At 43.6% G+C, this 24,821-nt stretch overlaps 1 protein-coding gene across 1 annotated transcript in view; it reads right to left on the reverse strand.

The window, feature by feature from the left end:
* Positions 1 to 941: 941 nt before the first annotated feature.
* LOC145351041 (uncharacterized) overlaps positions 942 to 24,821 on the reverse strand; it is a 40,313-nt gene continuing 16,433 nt past the window's right edge. The window contains exons 2-5 of the mRNA XM_080200642.1: positions 8,258 to 8,422; positions 8,049 to 8,152; positions 4,129 to 4,209; positions 942 to 1,021 (exon numbers count right to left, since the gene is read on the reverse strand). Of these exons, the coding sequence (XP_080056768.1) occupies positions 1,016 to 1,021; positions 4,129 to 4,209; positions 8,049 to 8,152; positions 8,258 to 8,422 (356 nt within the window). The 3' untranslated portion in view covers positions 942 to 1,015. The remainder of the gene's footprint in view (positions 1,022 to 4,128; positions 4,210 to 8,048; positions 8,153 to 8,257; positions 8,423 to 24,821) is intronic.

Raw genomic sequence — 24,821 nt, forward strand, 5'->3', positions numbered from 1 at the left:
CTCATGTATACCATCTTAATGAATCTTAAGCACCTTTCACATATGCAATGCCATGAGGCACTTCACAGAAGACAAAGTGGGGAGCAAATGTTTAATCAAGAGAGCAATCAGCAGGAATTAGCAAAGAAATGGGTTTTGAGGAGGTTTTTGATAAGAGGTGGAATAACAGTAGGGTTTTAAAAAGAAATTCCAGAAATTTAAATCAAGACAGCTAAGTGCTCTGCTACCGAGCAAGATTACAGAGAGATGCCCAAGACACAAGAGAAATCAGAAAGACCTGTATTGGTTACCATTAGGATGGAGTAAGACCGGTGGGATGAAAACATCTCTAAACCTGAGATGTCAACGGACATGTATCCAATGTAGGTCAGTGAGGATTGGAGTGATGGAACAGCAGAACCCAGTTAGGACAGACTAAGTGCACCTGGGTTTGGACAAATTGGAGTTCATGTGGGTGAATTATTGTAGACCAGTAAGGAGAATACTAAAGAGGTTGACATTTGGAAGCGACAAAGGAATGTATAAGGCTTTTAGGGATAGAATAGAGGTATATCAGCAAGTTGGAAATATTAAATAGATGAAATTGAGTGGTGTTTCCGATGTGTAAAAGAAATTATGTGAAATTCATGTTCCTGATATTTGGGTGCAGAGGCTATGATTTGTGGTGTGCCCATTGGAAAGGAGGTAAAGACACAAGATTCATCTACCTGTCTTCATTATTGTAGTGTGGCCAGGAGTGGTTCCTGTGCAGTTCCATTCTCCATTTCATGGAGGTGTCCTCTGTACAATCCAGGGAGTTGGACAGCAGTGGGAAGAAACCATCTACTCATGACAGCTTCCCCTTCTTAAAAGAGAATTTGCAGCATTGCATTAAAGATTGCTGGATAATTGTTTTTCATCAATAAGAGAAACAGGTGCCTGAGTGAGATAAGGTGAGGGCTCCCAGGTTTTGTGATACTACCACTCTGCGAGAAGTCCAGGTCAGACAGGATGCCATGTTTCCAGAGGACTTAGACTAACCCTAGGAAGGGTGTGGGAGCAAGTGACAAGGGTAGTGAATATCCATAATCTCATAACACAAACATGCCATGCCAACACTATAGTTAAGAAAACCTACCAAAACCTACCTTTCTCAGAAGACTAAGGAAATTTGGCATGTCAGCTACCACTCTCATCAACTTTTACAGATGCACCATAGAAAGCATTCTTTCTGATTGTATCACTGCTTGGTATAGCTCCTGCTCTGCCCGAGACTGCAAGAAACTACAAAGGGTCGTGAATGAAGCCCAGTCTATCACATAAACCAGCGTCCCATCCATTGACTCCGGCTACACTTCCAGCTGCCTCAGAAAAGAGCCAGCATAATAAGGACCCCACGAACTCCAGACATACTGTCTTCCATCTTCTTCCATCGGGAAAAAGATACAAAAGTCAGAGGTCATGTACCAACCAACTCAAGAACAGCTTCTTCCCTGGTGCCCTCAGACTTCTGAATGGTCTTACCTCCCACTAAGTTGATCTTTTTCTACACCGTAGCTATGACTGTAACATTACATTTTGCACTCTCTCCTTTCCCTTCTCTATGAACAGTATGCTTTGTTGGTATAGCATGCAAGAAACAATACCCTTCAACGTATATTAATACATGTAATAATAATAAATCAAACCAAATCAAAATGGCCACAGTGCTGAAAAAAATAACCTCACTCGAATGAGCGATTGCATCCTGGTATCACCATACTCTCAACCTGCTCAAAGCAATACACCACATTATTCATCCAGCAGGACACCCAGATATTCAGTTATCACCTCTAAGATCCCTGCCGTGGACTTCACCACACAAATTTTTCAATAATGCTAGTTGCATACATACCTCTATATGCCTTTACAAGTTATGACAGGCATATAACTAAACCAAGTTGACACACAATTACTGATAGCCTTTCCTCCCCATCACAGGTAAAGGTGGTCGACAATATATGGGAGACGCAACTGAGGAAAAGAAGACTACTGGGGTTACATCACTTTAAAACCCAAGGTCAAATGAAGCTGACCTTCATGAATAGGCTGCAGTACCACAGACCGAGAGGCACTTGTTGCTCAAAGATATCCTGGATGATGTCTTTTAAACCCATTTCACACCCTCTTCTTAAAGGTGCCATGCGCAGCAAGACCTCCCTACTTTTATATTCAATCCCCCTCGCTATGGAGGCCAGCATCCCATTAGCCTTCCTGACCACCTGCTGCACCTGCAAGCTGGGTTTTTGCGACTCATGCACAAGGACCCCGAGGTCCCTCTGCACCGTCGCCTGCTGCAGTTTTTCGCCACGTAAGTAATAATCCTTCCTACCATTATTCCTACCAAAGTGGACCACCTCGCACTTGCCAACATTAAATTCCATTTGCCAGTTCCTGGCCCATTCGCCCAGCCTATCTAGATCCTTCTGTAGACTCTCATTGGTGAGGCTGCAGCTGGAGTACTGTGTGCAGTTTTGGGCGCCGTACTTGCGCAAGGATATTTTGGCCTTGGAGGGAGTGCAGAGGAGGTTTACTAGGCTTATGCCGGAGTTGAGGGGGTTGAGCTATGAGGAGAGGCTGAATAAACTAGGCTTGTACTCGTTAGAGTTTAGAAGAATGAGGGGAGATCTCATTGAGACATATAAGATGATGAATGGGATGGATAGGATAGAGGTGGAGAGACTCTTCCCGCTCAGAAAGGACAGTAGGACTAGGGGGCACAGCCTCAAGATAAAGGGTTTAGAACGGAGTTGAGGAAGAACTTCTTCACTCAAAGGGTGGTGAATCTCTGGAATTCTCTGCCCGTTGAAGTGGTGGAGGCTACCTCGCTAAATATTTTTAAGATGCGGGTTGATGGGTTTTTGATAAGAGAGGGGATTAAGGGTTATGGGGAGAGGGCGGGAATGTGGAACTGAGCCACGACAGATCAGCCATGATCTTATTGAATGGCGGGGCAGGCTCGAAGGGCTAGATGGCCTACTCCTGCTCCTATTTCTTATGTTCTTATGTTCTTATTATGAAAGGGAAATACCAATGGAATGATCCTAGACTCCCTGCTTTTGTTCCTACACCATTCCCTTACTCCTACCCACTGCTTTTACTTTTGGTTTTCATAGAGTTGAAGGTACATTTTTAAAAAAATTAGAAAATTTTTAAGACTCATATTGCTAAATTTGTCCCCTGTAGAAATAAAGCTAACAACAGTGGAAATTAATGAGTGGAAATTACTGAGGTGATTGTGGATTTTAAAAGGAATGCCTGTCCAAATAACATGATGAACAATGTTTTAGATTTAGTTAGTGAAAATTACATGGTCTTACTGAAAAGCAATCCCTCAGATCTTCTTAACTTCTCTGACCTGCCCACAGGGATTACCCCTATACCCTGACAGCCTCCTATCCAACAGGATTCCTCTCACCTACGCTGGACCCCTCCTTCCTCAACCCTCTACCCCTCTTCCCCAAGCCCGATTCTCAGCCCTAATCCCGCTCCAGGCCTGACCAGACTGGACCAGAGGTCTGACACCCAGAGGGCCTCCCCAGGGCTCAACCCAACCAAACCTGTCAGCCCCAGCTTCTCAGGCCCAACACAATATCCAATTAACACCCCTCCAAAATCCTACCCACATACCTCTCCCTGACATGTCAAGGACCTTTAAAATTCAATGGAAATCTTACCTGGTTTACTTTCCATTAGAGTTTGTGATTGAAAGTTGGGCGAGAAAGAATCAAAAAAACATTAAGGTAAGAAATTGGGCAGGGAGTGGCAATCCAATGCTGACTGCCGAGGAAGTTTAAACCCATTATCGCCACTGCAATGTGTAAGCTGTTTAACAATGAATGATTCTCATTACATCTGCACATGCTGTGAAATATATACTACAGTACACACTTTGTATCAAATCAAGTTCTGAGACATCATGTAAGCTTCTTGTACAATACATAGATAAAAACAGTATATGTTCCAACTTGTAGTGAGCAATTTCACAAGAAAATCACATTTAAAACTTCAAATGTGAAAACTTAAATACTCTACTTTAAAAAATTCAAAAAACAGCATAATTTAAATGTACTGTATCACAAGAACTTGATTACTATGAGTAGCTCTTACCAAATTTTTCTCTGATTCCATGATATTCATTCTGATGAAAATCCCATCCACATCTTTTCTGAGCCAAAAGCGGAATTCTGACTGGAGAAGTTCCAAAAGTCACTCCATATTGTTATATATAACTTAGTGCTACAATTGTGAAGGTTTTAAGATGAGAATGTTTTGGGATTATATACATTTGCGATAAATGACATGCGACTTCTTCTTGAATCTGCCTGACAGTAAGCTTAGGTGGTACTGATGATGTGAAGATACCAGCGTTGGACTGGGGTGGGCACAGTAAGTTGGTACTGTTAGAGATCAAATGAAGGTTTAATGCTTTACTGAGAAGACAGTACAAGATATTGCTTGTAGACAATGGTAGTGGTGTCTGAATTTACAATGAGAGCTAAATAATATTGGGGGGGGGGGGGCAGTGGTAACAACTCGTCCAAGTAGGACTACCTCCCATCGAGTGTTGATCCTCGATTTGATGGTAATGATAGTAGGGGATACAACGGACCATGACGGTTTAAAAGGCGAAAGGCTGCAGTACGCTACGGTGCAGAGGGACCTGGGGGTCCTTGTGCACGAATCGAAAAAACCCAGTCTGCAGGTGCAGCAGGTGATCAAGAAGGCAAATGGAATGTTGGCCTTTATAGCGAGGGGGATAGAATATAAAAGCAGGGCGGTCTTGCTGCAACTGTACAGGGCACTGGTGAGGCCGCAACTGGAGTACTGTGTGCAGTTTTGGTTGCCGCATTTGCGGAACAATATATTGGCCTTGGAGGGAGTGCAGAGAAGGTTCACTAGGCTGATGCCAGAGATGAGGGGGTTAGCTTATGAGGAGAGATAGAATAGACTGGGTCTGTACTCGTTGGAGTTTAGAAGGCTGAGGGGGGAATCTTACAGAGACATATAAGGTAATGAAAGGGATAGGTAGGGTAGAGATAGAGAGATTCTTCCCGCTTAGAAAGGCTAGCAGAACTAGAGGGCACAGCCTCAAAATAAGGGGGTGGGGCAGTTTAGATCAGAGTCGAGGAGGAACTTCTTCAGTCAAAGGGTGGTGAATCTCTGGAATTCTCTGCCCATTGAAGGCTACCTCGCTGAATATATTTAAGTCATGGGTAGATAGGTTTCTGATAGACAAGGGAATTAAGGGTCATGGGGAGAAAGTGGGAAAGTGGAACTGATCCACTTCAGATCAGCCATGATCTTGTTGAATGACAGAGCAGGCTTGAAGGGCTAGATGGCCTACTCCTGCTCCTATTTCTTATGTTCTTATGTACAGATTGTGGTTGTATACAAATTGCTGATGACCCACAGCACTTCATGATTGCCTAGTTTTGGGTTGCTGGAGCCGAATGAAATTTATGGTAGTGCCACACAACACAATAGAGGGAATCCCCAGCAAGAAAGGACTTTGTCGCCAGCAGGATTATGCAGTGGTCACTTTTCCCAATACCGTCATGGACAGTTGCATCTATGACTGGTAGACTGGTGAGGGTGAGGTTGAATAGGTTTTTCTTTCTTGCTGTTTCTCTCAGCACCTGCTGCTGACCCAGTCTATGTTCTTTAGGACTTGGCCAGCTTGGTCAATAGTGGTGCCACTGAACCACACTAGGTGATGGACATTGAAGTCCCTCATCAGAGTACATTCTATACTCTAGTCACTCTCATTGCTTCCTCTAAGCAGTGTTCAGTATTGAGGAATACTGATTCTTTGGTTGGGGGTGTGGAGGCATGTTAGATGGGAGCCAACAGGTTTCCTTGCTCATATTTAACCTGATGCCATGGGATCCAGAGTTGATGTTGAGAATTCCAAGAGCAACTTTCTCCTGCCTGTATACCACTGTAACACCAACTCTGGTGGGTCTGTCCTGACAGTGTGAGACAGTGTACATAGGGTTGGTCATGATGGTGTCTGGGACAATATCTATACGGTATGATTCCATGAGTATGAGTATGTCAGACTGTTGCTTCACTTGTCTCTGGGACATCTCTCTCAATTTTGGCAAGCCCAAAAATTCTAACAGGACAAGGTTTGTTATTGCCATTTTCACTGCCTTGGTCAATGCTGAGTGGTCTGCCTAGTTTAATTTCTTTTTGTAGACTTTGCAGTGGTTTGATATATTCGAGTGACTTGCTAGGCTATTCCAGAGAGCATTTAAAAATCAATCACACTGCTGTAGGTTTGGAGTCACATGTAGGCAAGACCAGGCAGATATCCTTCCAAAAAGGTCACTAGTGAACCAGGTTGGATTTTGCGACAATCAAGAATGGTTTCATGATCACTAGAACTGAAACTAACTTTTTAATTCCAGATTTTTTAAACAAATTTAAACTCCAGCAGCTGCCAAGGTGTGATTCAAGCACATTGCACCACAGCCATAGCCTGGGCCTCTGGATTACAGTCCGGTGACATCGCCATAACATCGCTCCTCCCCTGGGACTATGAGGGGTTACAAAAAAAGGGAAAAGGATGAACCACCCCCCATTCTGCAAACGGCAGCTCCAAAGGTCAAATTACACACCCCTCATTCTTTGATAAATAAAGTTAAATCAGGCTGCTTGCTCCTGCCCAACTGCCCACACCAAACATTTTATGACATGGGAAGTATATTATCAAGATTAATTGGCTTGGTAACAAGCCTAATTTACCCTTGATTACAAATTTAAACACATATCAATAGGCTGCTGTATTGTGAAGGTGAATTTGGAAGTGGGATGGGAATCCACACTATTTTACATGCCCCCAACACCCACTCCCCCCACTGTAATCACACCTGGTGGGGCATGTAAAATGCAGTCTCCCAAGACCTCAGAAAGATGTTGAAGATACTAGACTGCGAACAATTGTGCTGTAAAGTCTCCATTTACTTTTAAGGTGAAAGAGAATTGGAGTCAAGGATAGCTAATTAGCATTTCTAGCTGGGTGAAAGGTTAACGTGTTTCACATTGCCATGGGGAAGAGGGAACATAGGTACAGGGTGACAAGATAGCACAAAAGTTAGTACTGCTGCCTCACAGCTTCAAGGATTTGGGGTTCGTTCCAAACTTTGGGTGGCTGTCTGAATGGAGTTTGAATGTTCTTCCATATCTGCATGGGTTTCCTCTGGGTGTTCTGGTTCTCTCCCATACTCCAAAGATGTGTAGGATAGATGGATTAGCCATGGTAAATTGATTAGGCAGATAAAACATGGTTAAAGTAGAGGGGAGGGCCTGGGTAGGATGCTTATTCAGAGTCAGTGCAGACTTTATGGGCCGGATCGCCTCTTCCTGCACTACAGGTATTCTAGGAATTGGCCATTCAGGCCTTTGAGCCTGTTCCACATTCAATGTGATCATGGCTGATCTGCCAATATCCCTTAATATCTTTGATTAACAAAAATCTATCTTAGATTTAAAATTAGCAACTGATCTCGCATCATCTGTCATTTGTGGAAGAGAAGTGCAAACATCTACTGCTCTGTTTGTGCAGCAGTTCTTCCTAACATCTTTGCCAAATGGTCTGTTCCTCAGTTTTAGGCTATGCCTCCTAGTTCTAGAATTGCCAATCTGTAGAATTAGTTTATCTTTACCTACCCTGTCTTTTCCTGTTAACATCTTGAAGACTTCAATCAAATCACCCTTCAACTTTCTAAATTCTAGAGAAAACAGGCCTAATTTTATAACCATTCTTATAAATCTACATTGTACTCCCTCCAAGACCAATACATCCTTTTGAAGGTATGGTGCCCAAATCTGCTCATAGTGGGGTCTAACCAGGATTTTGTATAGCTGCTTTTTCATAATTTGTTATAGTAAAAGTTTTAAAACATGAAAATTTGTTACATCTGTCTTTCAGCAAATGACTGGAAGCTCGAACTTGTTTAAAGGGTATCTGTCTCTACAGATGAACATTAGTCTCATACAATTGTAGAAAATATTAGTTTATTTACCAATAAATCATCCAACATATTATCGTCATAAAAATTAATATCAGTCCAGGTATAGTCTTCAACTCCTTTCAGATTTGGAGTAAGATCAAGAACAATCTTTAAACCTATAACACAAAAACCATCAGACAATCATGAGAAAAGGAGTCATGACAAATCGGGAAAAACCACACGAGAATACAACATCAGAATGTATAAAGTCAGAGACATACCATATTTTGCAGCTGTTTTAATCAAAGGTTTTAATTCATTGAGATTACCAAATCTTTGATCAGTAGGTTTTGAATCACTGCTGTTAGCCATAGAACCGCGAAAGGGCTCAATGATAATAGTGCCGACATTCAACCTCCTGATGTATTTTAGCTTCTGCTGAATTCCTATAAAAAAGAAAATTTTCTAAATATTGAATTTGATCAACTCAACAAAAAACATGAGCAGGTACTGACAGGATTCATCAAATCAGTTGAAAAGTATTCTAAACCTGTTGAGAAGGCAATTTAATACAGAATGTTCACATAGCCATATGATACATTTCAACACTGGAAGAATCTACAAGGTGACAATTAACTGATTTAAGTTTCCTTGGATCAGCATTTTACAATTGGAGATCGGGTGCACGCTTGGTCTAACTAAACATAAAATAGTGTCAGATGACATTGGGAATGCTTCCCGACACCACTGTCCACAAGCAATTTCAAGGTCGCCAAGTTGATACACAGTCATCAACAATAAAAGAGCCAATTTAGGTCATTACCAAGGCAATTGTAAGTGATTTCACATTGCCTGTGCAATTTTTAGCCTGTTGCACAGGCGAAATGCGTGGACCAAAAACACATTCTTATCAATTCCTCATCCAAGGGCAAGATAAAAGGCCACTGGAGCACAAGCACTTTCACTGTCATGGGCAGGTTTGTTGCTATGTCATTATAGAGTTGTCCCAGAGTTTATTTTGATTGTGATAGTGTTTCAAGTCTTTAAGGCCTCAACTTCACTAGTAGATTTCCCTAAGGATTGCAGCACCATGCTCCCCAAGTTGCAAGCCACAGTTTCTCTGCGTCTCAAATAATGGGTAGAGTGGACTCAGTTCGTGGAACTTCCTCTGAAGAAAAAGGGGCAGGAGAGAGATGAGGTCAGATGAGTATGGGCAGTGTCCTAGGGAGAGACCTTTAAGAGGAGAGGCGTGGACTTATTTGGTGCAGGACCAGCAGGGAGATCAAGGTGGGAGCGTCATTGAAGGCACCGCTGCCCAGAAACTACAGTGCACAGGCAATGCTACAATTACCTCCAAATGTCCAAGGTCCAGTGTCGCAGGAGGCTTCACCACTCTAGGGACACAGCGACAGCAATATGACACATGACTGGTCCAGAAATTGCTTCCAACTGTGGTGGGTACCCCATGCCAGTGACTTCCAAGGTCAACTTCTACTTATCCAGTTCTTGTCAGCGCTCAGTGGGGGATCTGTGCAATGAGTCTCATTCAGCTGCGTACAGATATGTCAAGATCTTGACTGATGCTATCTTCTGACATATCTGCACATTTATCCATTACTCAACAGGTAAGGCCTGCCATAGAAGAGTCCAGTGGCTTCATGGCAATGGCTGTGTTTCAGATTACACTCATATAGCCATCAAGCAGCCAGCAGGTGTGCTGGAAGTTTTCCTTAGCACAGACAGCTTCCACTCAAACAATGTACATTTGCGACAACATTACATAGATTTTATGTTTGTATCCGTTAATCTGGCAGCTTATACAATGCTTACATTTTATGACACTCACAGATGCCAAGGCTGTTCCTGGTTCCTGCATGTTTGCTTGCATGGATGGTTCTTGAGTGGCAAGGGCTATCTCTTGAAAACATGAATCCAATCTGTTTTCCAAAGACAGAGCGAGGTACAACAGGAGTCATGCTTCCACAAGGGTGGTGGTGGAGAAGACCATCGGGCTGCTCAATAAGTGCTTCAGATGACTAGACTGATCAAGGAAGCATATAGCAGTATCCTCCAGGGCATATCTCCTCATAATTGTGGCATGCTGTGCCTTGCACAATCTGGCTTTGGCAAAAGAGAAACCCAATGGAGGCTGAGGAAGGCAAGGCAGCTCCACAAGCTAGAAAGGATGACTCCTGTGATGGGTCTGAGAAATAACCTGGGGAAGTGCAGGGGGTAGATGTGGAGACTGACGACAGGCCCCTTCAGGGAGGCAGGGAGGCAGGAACACAAGGCATGTTTGGGTCTTGCGAACCTTTGGCTTACTATTCATGGCAATGATGTTTCCTCATGCCAAATGCACTGTCTCCTTTGCAAACAATCATTAAGTGCTAGCCCGATTCAAAACTCCAGCACCACACACCATATAGTTAAAAGCCTGTGCTGCATCTGTGATCTATTGCAACCACTCAGCCCATTAAAGCAAAATAAATGTTTATGTCATTGTAAATGAATGAAGAACATACAAAGTTCCCACACAGAACACAAATGTCAAAATAATGAATGAAAATAATTTCACCCATGGTGAGTCGCTGTTGTGCTCAAGCTGCTTTTAACTTATGTCTGTGGGTGCTGCGTTGTAGTGCCCCCCAACTCACTGGCAGCAGCATTGGAGGCAGCCTGCTGACTTTACTGTCCTGCTGGTTGGCCTCTAACCAGCAGAGCCTGAGGAAGTTACACTAGGGAGGGTGGATCCAGCCCCATGGCTGCGCCCTCCTCAGTCTTCAGAGCATCATGAGACGCAGCGGCCACTGCAGAGGGGTGAGGTGCTGGTGCACTCATCCAGAGCCCGCTGAGAAAAGCCCACAGAGCCGATAGACAGCTTGTCAGGCAGCATGAGGTGCATTTGGACCTCACTGCTCACCATGGATGGTTGGCCAACTATCAAGGGATAAGATGCCTCATCCATCTCTCACACAGTGATCTCCTGAAGTCATCTGGATTGCATGTCCGAGTGCAATCCCGGAACACCGGATCTGTCTCCGAAGCTGTCTCTCCATGAAAGTCGCAAACTCTTAATGGAGAAAGATATGCACTTGGTTTTAAGGGTCAGTGCAATGCTCACGCTCTGCATGGATTCCTCCATGATAGAGGCAATTGAACAGATCGTCATATAGCCCACTAGAAATCCAGCACTTGCTGCCTGAAAGATGATTCCAGGGTGTCATTATGTGTCTCAGACTCAGCATTCTCCTGGTTTCCAACAGTCAGCAGTTTCCAATGTCAGCACCCTGGGATCTCTCTACCACTGCCAGGTGCTCACACAAGTGTGAAATTACCTCAGCAATGTGCATTACCCACAGAGCCGACAACATATGCCCACTGATGCATGAGTATCTGTGTTGGTGCCTGGTTCCAACAGTGCAAAGCTGCTGATGTGCGATATCTTCCTCAGAGCTTATAGAGGGGTCCTGGTGTTGCCAGCGGCTCTTGTGCAAGATGCATCTGGGCGGGGGGGGGAAATATCAGTACTTTCAATCATCATTATCAGCAATTACAACTCCTTAAGGGCCAATGAGGAATATGAAAAAGGCAGGAAAGAACTCAAGCACAGAATTAGGAGAGCAAGGTTGGGGGTTGGGGGGGGGAGGCAGTGGGGCAGAGGGCACCTCACCTTGGCAGGTAGGGCTAAAGAAAATCTCAAGGCATTTTATGCATACATTAAAAACAAGAGGACAACTAGGCAGAGGGTAGGACCACTCAAGAATAAAGGAGGAAACTTGTTCTTTGAGGCAGAGGATGTGGGCGAGATCCTAAATCAGTGCTTTGCGACGGTATTCACCAAGGAGAGGGACATGGAAGATAATGAAAGTAATGGTGCATGCTAATATGCTAGGGCATTTTGAGATCAAGATAGAAGTGATGTTGGGTCTCTTGAAGAGCATGAAGGTGGATAAGTTCCCAGGGCCCAATTAGATCTTTCCCAGGTTATTGAGAGGCAAGAAAGGAGATTGTTGCGGCCCTGACAAAGATCTATGTATCCTCGCTAGCCACTGGGGAGGTCCCAGAGAATTGGCAAGTAGCTAATCATGTTCTTCTATTTAAGAAAGGGAAAAGGGATAACCCAGGAAATTATAGACTGGTGAGTCTCACGCTGGTGGTTGGGAAGCTATTGGAGAGGACTCTTAGGGTTAGGATTTACATGTATTTGGAAAAATATAGCCTAATTAGAGAAAGTCAGCATGGCTTTGTGCTTGGCAGGTCATGTCTTTCGTAACTTGATTGATTTTTTCGAGGAGGTGATGAAGGTGGTCGAAGAGGCAGATGTCCCAGTATAGATCCCTGCAGAACACCACTAGTCTGGAGCAGTGAAGGCTGAGGGGAGACCTGATAGAAGTCTATAAAATTATGAGAGGCATAGATAGGATTAACAAAATCTTTTTTCCAGAGTTGAAATATCTAATACTAGGGGGCATGGACTTAAGGTGAGGAGAAAAATTCAAAGGAGATGTGAAGGGCAAGCATTTTTACAGAGTGGAAGATGGCTGGAATGCACTGTCAGGGATGGTGGTGGAGGCAGATACGATAGCGGTGTTTAAGGGACTTTCAGATAAACACATGAATATGCAAAGAACAGAAGTATATTTACCAAGAGCAGCAGAAGGGATTAGTTTAATTTGGTGTCATGCTTGGCACAACATTATGGGCTGAAGAGCCTTTTTCCTATGCTGTACCGTTCTATGTTCATAGTCACGATGTATCATAGCTGACAATGGAGACCTGCAGCATGGTGTCATCTGCACAGGAGTTTCAATGGACATTCTAGGTGCAACTTTTCCATTCAGATGAGACAACCCCATACATTTCTAGTATCTGCTGGACAAACATCTGTGAACAGTACTCCTTCCTCCAGTGCATCACTCTTATGTTTGGTAAGGGCCTCCAGATTGAAACCACCACCATTTGCTCTTCAGCGCTCCATAGCATTATGGTTCTCTTTACCTGATAGGGAAAAATAGAATTTATCATCAGTGCTCCCTCTCCCTGTAGAACCACTCCAGCTTGCCCTCCCACTGTGACCAGTTCCAATGCATGTAGGCCTTGCTGATATCCCAATCTTGCCAGAGCAGGCTTCAGTGCCAGCTTACACACACACTCGTACACCTGAGTATCCTGAAGAATGGGAACTCCACACAGGTCCATTCCATATCTGCATGTAGCTTTGCTGACCAGAAAAGATTATTGAACCATTTGGAGCACTGGAGCCATGTGGGGCACACCACACTCTGTCCACTGACCTGGGTGGTGAACTCTGCCTAGGCCTTTCGTAAAATTGGGTGGCCTTCTCTTGTCATCCATGGACATGGGAGTATTGATCGCCTCCATTAGGGCTCCCAGGCACTCATTGGAAAAATAGGAAAGAGCAGCAAAGCAAATTGCCCTCCTGTCTTCCGTGACCACCAGGTGCTAAGGCCATTGCAAAACATCAGGGGAAGTTAATGCAATGCCTCCAAAAACCTCCTTAAGCCTTCCCCACAACTCATGTTAGCACTCAGGGAGCTGCCTCTGTAGTTTTTAAACCCCTGCCGGATCCCCATTAGATCTGCCATCTGATGCATTCGCATCCCTGCATGCACTGAAAAGCATACTGGGCAGGCCTTAATTGGTCACTTAGTGTAATATTGGATGAATGATACGACCTTGGTCAAGTGCAGGTTTTACGTCTGCTCCCAGCTACGCCATCTTTGTGCACAACCTGAAGACAAAATTCAGGCTTTGTTTTTTTGCTTCAGCTACACTAAAATCTCTCTCAAAACTAAACTGCTATTTTAAATATTAAGCTTGTTTTCCATGAAATAAAGCTTAAATAATATCTGGTAAATTTTCAAATTTCTCCCCATGCTGTCAGATTTACAATAATTTTATAGGAAAATTACTGGCATGCTTCATAAGATTGTGGAAAGATGCACAGCAGGTCTACTTGAACTTCAAAAATATTTGCTGTTTTGCACAATAGACTGGAATAGTGGTGGGCAACCTGCCGCCTGGAGGACCACATTGGTTCTGAGTGCAGACGGTGAGACATTTTGTTAACCATTGCCCATGCACAGGGTTACTACATTCCACTGACTTTGGTCCGTGTAGTTTTATTTCCTACTGAAGTGACATGTATGTAAAGTAAGACCAAGTGAGGTGCATGCTGATTGCATCTCACTGTGAGAGCCGTGTGCATCCTCTGTATCCAAAGTCTAAATAGTCCTTCTGTTTTTACCATTTGAAGTTGATGTTCTATTAATATACAGTGGTGAAGCATTTTCTATAACTTGGTGTGAAATATTTGGCATATAGTAAATGTATTTAATCTTATTCATGGCATCACGGTTAGTGAATAAGTCTGATTTCAATCTGGCAGCCAACTGAAATGAATGACGACCACTCATGTTGCCCACTCATTAACCTAAGTTGCCCATCAATGGGCTAGAATGTCTATGTAAAACAGTAAAAACTGGATCAACAGAAATGATCCAAAGGGGTGGAAAGCTAGGATTGCTATTTTGAGGAGTTATATTGGAGTTGAGGGAGAACTTTGAATGGAACAGACTGAGAAGATAATGTTGTGATCCATACCTTTTAAAATTTACAGTAATAACTTGGATTCAGAATCCCAAGACAAATGGTCAAAATTATAGACTCTAGTTTTATTACTCTTTTTAAAACAAAATGTTTCTTTCTATTATGCATATTTTTGGCATCCATATTTCAAATCAGGTCAATAGGTTACCTGACCTTTAATGAGTTGGAAACATACATTTTTAAAATCCGGTTCATGTGTTTCTCACTGCCAAAACTGCACATACTAATACATATATCTAAATTACAATGAAAATCCCACATCATCCCATCATAACACCATAGCCTCGAATTCAGCCCCTCCATTTTTTGTATTCATTCAAGGGATGTGAATGTCACTAGCTAGGCTATATTTACTGTCAAACACCATTGCTCTTGAGAAGGTAATGATGAACTGCCTTCTTGAACTGCTGTATTCCATGTGATTTAAGTACACCCACAATGTTGTTAGGGAGGGAGTTCCAGAATTTTGACCCAGCAACAGTGAAGGAATGGCAATATATTTCCAAGTCAGGATTGTGTGTGGCTTGGAATGGAACTTTCAGCTGGTAGTTTTCCCATGTGTTTGCAGTCCTCTTGTCTTTCTAGGTGTTAGCAGTCATGGGTTTGAAAGGAGGTGTCTAAGGAGCCTTGATAAGTTCCTGCAGTGCATCTTGCAGACGATAAACATGACTGCCACTGTGTGTGCTGGTGGAGGGAGTGAATGTTTGTGAATATGGTGCCAATCAAGTGGACTGCTTTGTCTGGATGGTATCAAGCTCCTTGAGTGTTGTTGCAGCTGCTTTATTTCAGGCAAGTAGAAAATATTCCATTACACTTCTGATTTATGCCTTATAGATGGTAGACATGCTTTGCAGAGTCAGGTGAGTTACTTGTCACAGGATCTCTAGCCTTTGACCTGCTCTACTGTAGCCACAGTATTTATTTGGCTAGTCCAGTTCAATTTCTGGTCAATGATAATTCTCAGGACGTCGATAGTTGGATTCAATGATAGAAATGCCATTGAATGGCAAGGGGCAATGGTTAGATTCACTCTTGTTGGAGATAGTCATTGTCAGGCACTTGTGTGGCACAAATGTTACTTAACATTTGTCAGCCTAAGTCTAGATATTGTTCATGCCATTTGAACATGAACTGCTTCAGTATCTGAGGAGTTGTGAATGGTGCTGAACATTGGGCAATCAGCAAAACAACACCACTTCTGACCTTACAATGGAGAGAAGTGCACTGATGAAGCAGCTGAAGATGGCTGGCCCTAGCACACAAACCCTGAGGAACTCCAGGAATAGGATGAGTGACTTCCAACAATCACAACCAGCTCCTTTGTGCTAGATATGATCCAATCAGTGGGGAGTCTGTCCCCTGATTCTCATTGACTCCAGTTTTACTAAGGCTCCTTAGTGCCATTCTTGGTCAGATGCTGTCTTGATGTCAAGGGCAGTCACTCACACCTTACATCTTAGTTCAACTCTTTTGGCCATATTTGAACCAAGGCCGTTAAGAGTTCTGGAGCTGATTGCCCCTTACAGAGAAGCTAAGGCAAAGGCAAAATCAAGAAATGTTACAGATATGAAGACAGGTGTTCTTAATGACGATGTGGTCATGTGTTAGGAAGTTCATCTTCGGGTCAAATAAAGCTCACAAAGGCTGTATATACTCTGGTTCAGCTTCAGACAGTTTCCAGGATGACAGTGATGGATAACCGAGGCTTCTGAGCGGACCATGAGTGGCCTTCTTCCCTTCAATGCATTTAATACATGCCAAATATTTCATAACAAGTTACAGAAAATGCTTAATCACTTGTATATTAATAGAATTAGCATCAACTTCAAATGGTAAAAACAAAATATTTACACTTTGGATGCAAAAGGAGCACGCTGGTCTGAGTCAATGTTGCGTGCAATCAGCATGCACCTTACTTCACTTGCCCTTGCTTTATGTGCCTTTTACTTCAGTCATATTGGTAGGAAAGAAACTACCAGTATGACTGGTCATGTGCTAGGAAGTTCATCTTCAGGTCAAATATAGGTCACAAGGGCTGCAACGGTCAACAAAATGTCTCATGGGCCACACTCAGAACCCAGATGAGTGACATGTGGCCCTCAGCCTGCAGTTAGCTCACCACTGGGTGAACAAAGACTCAAATATTCTCTTACCTCTTCCTCTTGCTGCTTTTATGACTCCTGCTCCATTGTCATAGCATATTGATACTGTAAACAACTTATTGCCATATTAACAGATAGGGAGATGGGGAGAAACGTAGTGGTCACACATACACAAACACACACACAGGACAAAGGAGTGCTGAAAATAGCCGAAGGAAAGACAGAAATAAAAAAGAGAGATCCGCCAGTACTAGTGCCTTTGACTAAAGGAGAACAAATGCCTGTTTTTTTTGTCAAAATAAAAGCGAAGAATGAAGTCAGATTTATAAATATAAATACAAAAAACTTTGTGCCATAGTTTTAGGACTTTATTCAGAATCAAAGTAAACTTGCCAATCTCTTCCCTAAATACCTTGGTGGCCATATTCTAATCCAGATTAAGATCCTCAGATCCACTCTCCATTTAAATATTAAGATAAAAGCAAAATTCTGCAGATACTAGAATGTGAAACAAAAACAGAAAACGCTGGAAAATCTCAGCAGGTCTTACTGCATCTGTGGGGAGAGAATGGAGCCAATATTTTGAGTCAGATTAGACATTTTTGTTTCAGATTGCAGCATCCTCAATATTTTGTTTTTATGCAGGTGGGATTGTCCTATAGACAGTGTGAATTGTAATGGACATGCAAGGCACATCATTCGTACAGTGTGAAGACCTTTGATTTGCCAGGCAGAACTCCAATGGCATCTGGCTAGAGGGGAAGGTGTGAGACCTGAGGTCCAGGAAAAGTGGTCAATCCAAATAATCAGCTGCCAGTGGTGGCTTGGCTACTGATGGCAGCGATTGCATATATACTGGCCACAGAGGCCACCACATAGCTGTTGGGCTGTAGGGACTTGTCGTTGAGTACTGCTAATTGATGGTAGCCTCTTGAGATCTGCATACGGACTGTAGCACTTTTTCACCTGAGGATTTTTTTTGATGATGTCAGCAATCACTCCGTTCATTGTTTTTCCAACTGACTGGGATTTTTGCAATTAAAACTGAAACTGAGCAAACTGTTAAAAATATAAGGGCACATTCCTAGGTTAACATGAGAAGTTAACAAATTACTCTCAGGGTAGAATGAAGAGAGAAATACTTCCTATAATGCAGAAACCCATTGAAACTCATAACCATATCAGAAAGAGACATTAAAAATACGAAGTACCGGATATTGAAACAATGGTTGCTGCAGACAAATTCACCCAATATCTCTTGGAAGTACACAATGGGTGAACTATTTCAAGGCAAGTCTGCTAGCCACCAAAGGTTGCAAGTGATACAGACAGTGTCTAGAAAGCTTTCATTAGAGAAACTGAGCTGAGGTCTACTTGCTGTCTTCCTTTCCATGATAACTCTGAAGCTTACAGTTCTGGCTCTTGAGTCTGATGGTCCTCAATCTTTTTGAGCAAGGTGCTGGTGACCTCCCAGAAAGATCCATGAATGTCAGTGGCTGTCTGGGAGACAGCACTCATGATCCTCCTGGAGTCATGTAATGCTCTGATCGTTTGGTACAAAAATTTAGATGTCACAATAGTTTTCAAGACAATTGGCATTGGATTGCCTCCCTTTTCTTGAGCGCATGCAGATGAGCGACAGCATTCCTAGATGATTTTAGTCATCTCTGATATTTATCTTTCAGGCATCTACAGGCTATTGCTTTGTGTGTGGAACACTCAGTGATGTGCTAGTACTTGTTGTTGCATTGACTTCAGTTGCCCTTATCCTGAGCAGCCTCATCCTCTGGTACTGTTCCTTGTTCTGGTTGTATTTACACGTAATACACAAAAGCCATGCTCTCCTAGTTCTTCTTTGCCCCCTGACTCTCAGAAATCACTGGGTGAATGAGACACATGTAGCCTCTAGAAAATGAACTGTGGACAGAAAACAAATAAAGAAATGTACACTACTATCTAATAGCCCTTGTTCCTGATCTTGCAGATTTGCATGAAGGGAGGCCCTATGCTTTCCTTTAACCATACCCTGGTTCCTTGCCACCTCAGTCTGCTGCAATGTCTCACAACACTCTCACAGTTGCCCTAGACTCCCAGCCGTCATTATCCAGTTTCCTTCCATCATCTGCAACCTTCCCTCCATAGAAACATACATACATAGAAAATAAGCAAGAGTAGGCCCTTTCAGCCTGTCTGCCATTCATTATCATGGCTGATCATCAAATTCAACACATTTATCCTGCCTCTTTCTCTCACCACCCCACCTCCCCCCCCTCCCCCCAAAATCCCTGATCCCTTTAGCCCCAAGAGATATATATAATTCCTTCTTACAATCAACTATTTTCTTTGGTAGTGAATTCCAGAGATTCACCACTCTCCGGATGAATTACCCTTACACTGAATCCTCCACTCATCACCGACTGCCTTCCTTCAAACACCCTTGAACTACTCTTGATCAACCTGGCATTCTGTCACCACCAACTACCTCCCACCTCCCCGCCCAATTACCTTTGGCATGCCTCATTTACCTTTGACTCTCTCTCAGACATCTAAGATCTAATCTCTATTACCCTTGCATTCTCCTCAATCGATCTTGACCTTTGCTCTATTGTCCAGCTCCCTCCCTATCAGCCATGACCCTTCTCAGTACAGAAAACAGCCTCACAAGCACAGCTGTAATCAGCACCTCAAACTCATTCCCTTGTCCAGTATTCTTCCTGAAATAAGAAAAATAGCTCCTTAATCATCCCAAGTCCACCTTGAAGATCTGCAGATCTGCTCCACCCTAGCTTTAACCTGTTGTGGAAGCTAAAGCACATGTTGCACACTCACCTCTAAAAAACGTGTTTGTTAATGAGCAGTCATAGCATGCTAATGCATTGCTATTAAGTTCCTGCCTCCTGCCACTGGGAAACCCGATGCCATTCAAACCAGCTTGGTGACTTTTCCCAATATCAAAAACATTTGGTGTTTCTCTGTGCAATTAATTTCCCCTTTCCGTCTCTTTACCTGTACCCTTGACCACATTAAATTCCTCCCTTGTGTTCACTTGCTGGATGTAAAATATAGCAAAATTATGATTTGTATCTAGTTTTGTCTCACAAAGTATTTCAGTCTGTCTACTGAAAAACTGGAGAAAGCATTGTGAAAGATATGATAATCAGTTCAAATCATTGGGTTTATTTATTATTACACCCCCACAGCACTTCACTAGTGATACCTTTCCATCCCTTAAATTACCCATTTATTCCAGCTTTTGTTTTCTGTGTGCTAACCAATAGTAAATACATTCTAAAGCAGTAATACAATCCCATGAACCCTAATCTTTTGTATCAACCTTATGTGGCATTTCATTCAATGTCTTTTGAAAATACAAAGTTACAACATCCAGGGTTCTCCCTTATCTACCCTCCTAGTTGCAGACCTGAACAATGCTAATGGATTCAACAAATATGATTTCCGTTTCAAAAATTCTGTTTGACTCTGCCTAAACATAGTGATTTTCTAAATGTTATCATGTCCTGAATAATTGATTTTAGAATTTTCCACACTAATGTTAGGCTAACTGGTTTACTTTCACTCTCACTCCTTTCTTAATCAGCGGGGTTACATTTTGGGACCCTTCCAGAATGTGTGTGCTGGAAGATCAAAACCTATACATTCATCATAATTGTAGTTACCCCTTTTAACACACTAGAACATAGACCACTGGGTCCAGGGTATTTGTGAGGTTATCCACTTTGGTTGGAAAAATAAAAAGTATTTCTGAAATGGTGAGAGATTGGAAAGTGTTGAACATCAAAGGGATTTCGGTGCCCTTGTTCATGAGTCACTGAAAATTAACATGCAGGTACGATAAATAATTAAAAAGGCAAAGGTGGCATGGTGACACAGTGGTTGGGACTGCTTCCTCACAGCACCAGGGACCCGGGTTTCATTCCTGGCTAGGGTCACTGCCTGTGTGGAGTCTAAACATTCTCCCTCTGTCTGTGTGGGTTTCCTCCGGGTGCTCCAGTTTCCTCCCACAGTCCAAAAGATGTGCTGGTTAGGTGCAATGGCCATGTTAAATTCTCCCTCAATGCACCTGAACAGGCACTGGAGTATGATGTTCACAGTAGCTTAATTGCAGTGTTAAACACTAATAAATAAGCTTTCAAAAAAATGGGAAGTTGGGCTTTATTACAAGATAATTTGAATATATGAAGAAAGATGTCCTACTGCAATTCTATAGACTTGGTGAGATTGCACTGAGAATATTATAATCAGCTTTGGTCTCCTTACCAAAGAAAAGATATATTGCCACTGAGGGAGTGCATTGACAATTCACCAGTCTAATTCCTGGGATGGACAGATTGTTCTACCAGGAAATCGTTGTGGGTGGAGATAAGGAACAGCAAGGGGAGGAAGACGCTGGTGGGTGTGGTCTATAGGCCCCCAAATAATGACCTGGAGGTGGGGCAGGCTATAAACACACAAATAAATGATGCATGCAGGAATGGAACAGCGATAATTATGGGGGATTTCAATCTACATACTGATTGGTCGACCCATGTTGGACGCGGTGGGCTTGAGGAAGAGTTCTTGGAATGCTGCCGGGATAGTTTCCTTGAACAGTGTGTGCTGGAGCCGACGAGGGAGCGAGCTATCTTAGATCTGGTGTTATGTAATGAGGCAGGTAGAATTTGGGACCTTGTTGTGAGGGATCCTCTTGGGAAGAGGGATCATTGTATGGTGGAGTTTTTGATGCAGATGGAGGATGAGAAAGTAGGATCCCGGACCTGTGTCCTCTGTTTGAACAGAGGGGAGTACGATAGGATGAGAGAGGATGGAGTGCAGAGGAGGTTTACTAGGCTGATACCGGAGTTGAGGGGGTTGAGCTATGAGGAGAGGCTGAATAAACTAGGCTTGTACTCGTTAGAGTTTAGAAGAATGAGGGGAGATCTCATTGAGACGTATAAGATGATGAATGGGATGGATAGGATAGAGGTGGAGAGACTCTTCCTGCTCAGAAAGGACAGTAAGACTAGGGGGCACAGCCTCAAGATAAAGGGGGGGCGGTTTAGAACGGAGCTGAGGAGGAACTTCTTCACTCAAAGGGTGGTGAATCTCTGGAATTCTCTGCCCGTTGAAGTGGTGGAGGCTGCCTCGCTAAATATTTTTAAGACGTGGGTTGATGGGTTTTTGATAAGAGAGGGGATTAAGGGTTATGGGGAGAGGGCGGGAAAGTGGAACTGAGCCACGACAGATCAGCCATGATCTTATTGAATGGCGGGGCAGGCTCGAAGGGCTAGATGGCCTACTCCTGCTCCTATTTCTTATGTTCTTATGTAGATTGGGGGCGCAGATTGGTCGGTAGGACTGCTGAGGAACAGTGGAGGATCTTTAAGGAGATCTTTCTTGGTGCTCAGCAGAAATTTATTCCGATGGTAAAGAAGGATCGTAGGAGAAGGGATAATCAGCCGTAGTTAACGAAGGAGATAAGAGTATTAAATTAAAAGCTGATGCATTTAAAGTGGCTAAAAGTAGTGGGCGAATAGAGGATTGGGAGAGGTTTAAAAATCAACAAAGAATGATGAAGAAGTTGATAAAGAAAGGAAGGATAGACTATGAAGCTAAACTAGCACTAAATATAAAAAAGGATAGTAAGAGTTTTTATAAATATATAAGAGGAGGAGGCTGGCCAGGGTGAATGTTGGACCCTTAGAGAATGAGAGGGGGGATTTAGTGGTGGGGGATGAGGAAATGGCTGAGGCCTTGAATAAGTTTTTTGCTTCGGTCTTCACGGAGGAGGACGTGAATAGTTTGCCGGATATTAACAATAGAAGGATGGTAGGAGTTGAGGGCCTGAATGAGATCACTGTCACTAGAGAGGTAGTGCTTGACAGACTAGTGGGACTGATGGTGGACAAGTCCCCAGGACGGGATGGAATGCATCCCAGGGTTCTGAAGAAAATGGCAGAGGTGATATTGGATGCCTTAGTGATTATTTTCCAAACCTCGCTGGATTCTGGGGAAGTGCTGGAAGATTGGAAAACGGCTAATGTTACGCCGCTGTTTAAAAAGGGTAGCAGGCAAAAGGCAGGGAATTATAGGCCGGTTAGTTTAACATCTGTTGTAGGAAAAATCCTTGAATCTGTCATCAAAGAAGAAATAGCGAGGCATCTTGAGAATAATTGTTTGATAGAGCAGACACAGCACGGATTCGTTGAAGGGAAGTCGTGTCTGACGAATTTATTGGAATCCTATGAGGATGTGTCTAGCGCGGTGGACAGAGGGGAACCAGTGGATGTGGTGTTTCTTGATTTTCAAAAGGCATTTGATAAGGTGCCGCACAAAAGGTTGTTACAGAAGGTGAGGGGGCATGGAGTTGAGGGTAAGGTGTCAGCGTGAATAGAGGATTGGCTGTCAAATAGGAGGCAGAGAGTAGGTGTCAATGGGTGCTATTCGGATTGGCGGTTGGTAACTAGTGGAGTGCCCCAGGGATTGGTGCTGGGGCCTCAGCTATTTACCATTTATATAGATGATCTGGAGGAGGGAGCTGAGTGTAGGGTGTCGAAATTTGCTGATGACACAAAGATAAGTGGAAAAGCAAATTGTGCGGAGGGTGTAGAAAGCCTGCAGAGGGATCTAGATAGGCTGAGCAAGTGGACGAGGACCTGGCAGATGGAATACAATGTTGGCAAATGTGAGGTTATCCACTTTGGCAGGAATAATAGTAGGAGGGACTACTACTTAAAGGGCGAAAAGCTGCAGCATGCTACGGTGCAGAGGGGCCTGAGGGTCCTTGTGCATGAGTCGCAAAAATCCAGCCTGCAGGTGCAGCAGGTGATCAGGAAGGCAAATGGGATGCTGGCCTTCATAGCGAGGGGGATTGAATATAAAAACAGGGAGGTCTTGCTGCAACTGTACAGGGCACTGGTGAGGCCGCAGCTGGAGTACCGTGTGCAGTTTTGGTCGCCGCACTTGCGCAAGAATATTTTGGCCTTGGAGGGAGTGCAGAGGCGGTTCACTAGGCTGATATCGGAGTTGAGGGGGTTGAACAATGAAGAGAGGCTGAATAGACTGGGCTTGTACTCGTTGGAGTTTAGAAGGATGAGGGGGGATCTTATAGAGACGTATAAGATGATGAAGGGGATGGTCAGGGTAGAGGTGGAGAGGTTCTTCCCGCTCAGAAGGGATAGCAGGACTAGAGGGCACAGCCTCAAGATAAGGGGGGGGGCAGTTTAGAACGGAGTTGAAGAGGAACTTCTTCACTCAAAGGGTGGTGAATCTCTGGAATTCTCTGCCCGTTGAAGTGGTGGAGGCTACCTCGCTAAATATATTTAAGACGCGGGTAGATAGGTTTTTGGTAGGCAAGGGGATTAAGGGTTATGGGGAGAAAGCGGGAAAGTGGAACTGAGCCACTTCAGATCAGCCATGATCTTATTGAATGGCAGGGCAGGCTCGAGGGGCTAGATGGCTTACTCCTGCTCCTATTTCTTATGTTCTTATGTTCTTATAAAGATTAAATAGACTGCGCCTTTATTCTCTGGAGTTTAGACAAAATGAGAGGTGATCTCATTGAAACATATAAAATTCTTACAGGGCTCGACAGAGTAGATGCAGGAAGGATATTTCCCCTGGTTGGGTGGTCCAGAGCCCAGAAATATGGGGTGCAAGTTCCCCCCCAAAAAACTAAATGCACAATGGGCAGGAATATGGGAGTGTTTCCCGCCCACTTTTTTGAGTGAGCCTAATTGAATGAACTTACAGTGCTATACACTGCAGTGACCATCAGGGGATTTATGCTGGTGGGGAGGGGGTGCCTAATCCCACCTCAGACTGGCATCAGACTGCTGAGGGAGCTAGTGCGACAATCTTTAAGATACTACAAGATCAGTTGACAAGCGCTCCCCACCAACCCACCCCCCCCACCCCCTTCCTACCCCATCTCCTTCCAGCCTCTCTTGCGGGCTCCCAACTGCCAGGCTGGCACCAGCCAAAGGGCAACCCCCCTGGGGGACCTCAATGACCCCTCAGGGACCATGTGTGATTCCTGCTGATGTGGACCTCCACCAGTGGGAGCAGAAACTTTAATGAGCTAGAACAGTTGAATTCCGGGCTTACTAAAGAGATA

This window comes from Carcharhinus amblyrhynchos, chromosome 12, assembly GCF_965287045.1.
Source record: "Carcharhinus amblyrhynchos chromosome 12, sCarAmb.v2.hapA, whole genome shotgun sequence".
Classification (NCBI taxonomy): Eukaryota; Metazoa; Chordata; class Chondrichthyes; order Carcharhiniformes; family Carcharhinidae; genus Carcharhinus; species Carcharhinus amblyrhynchos.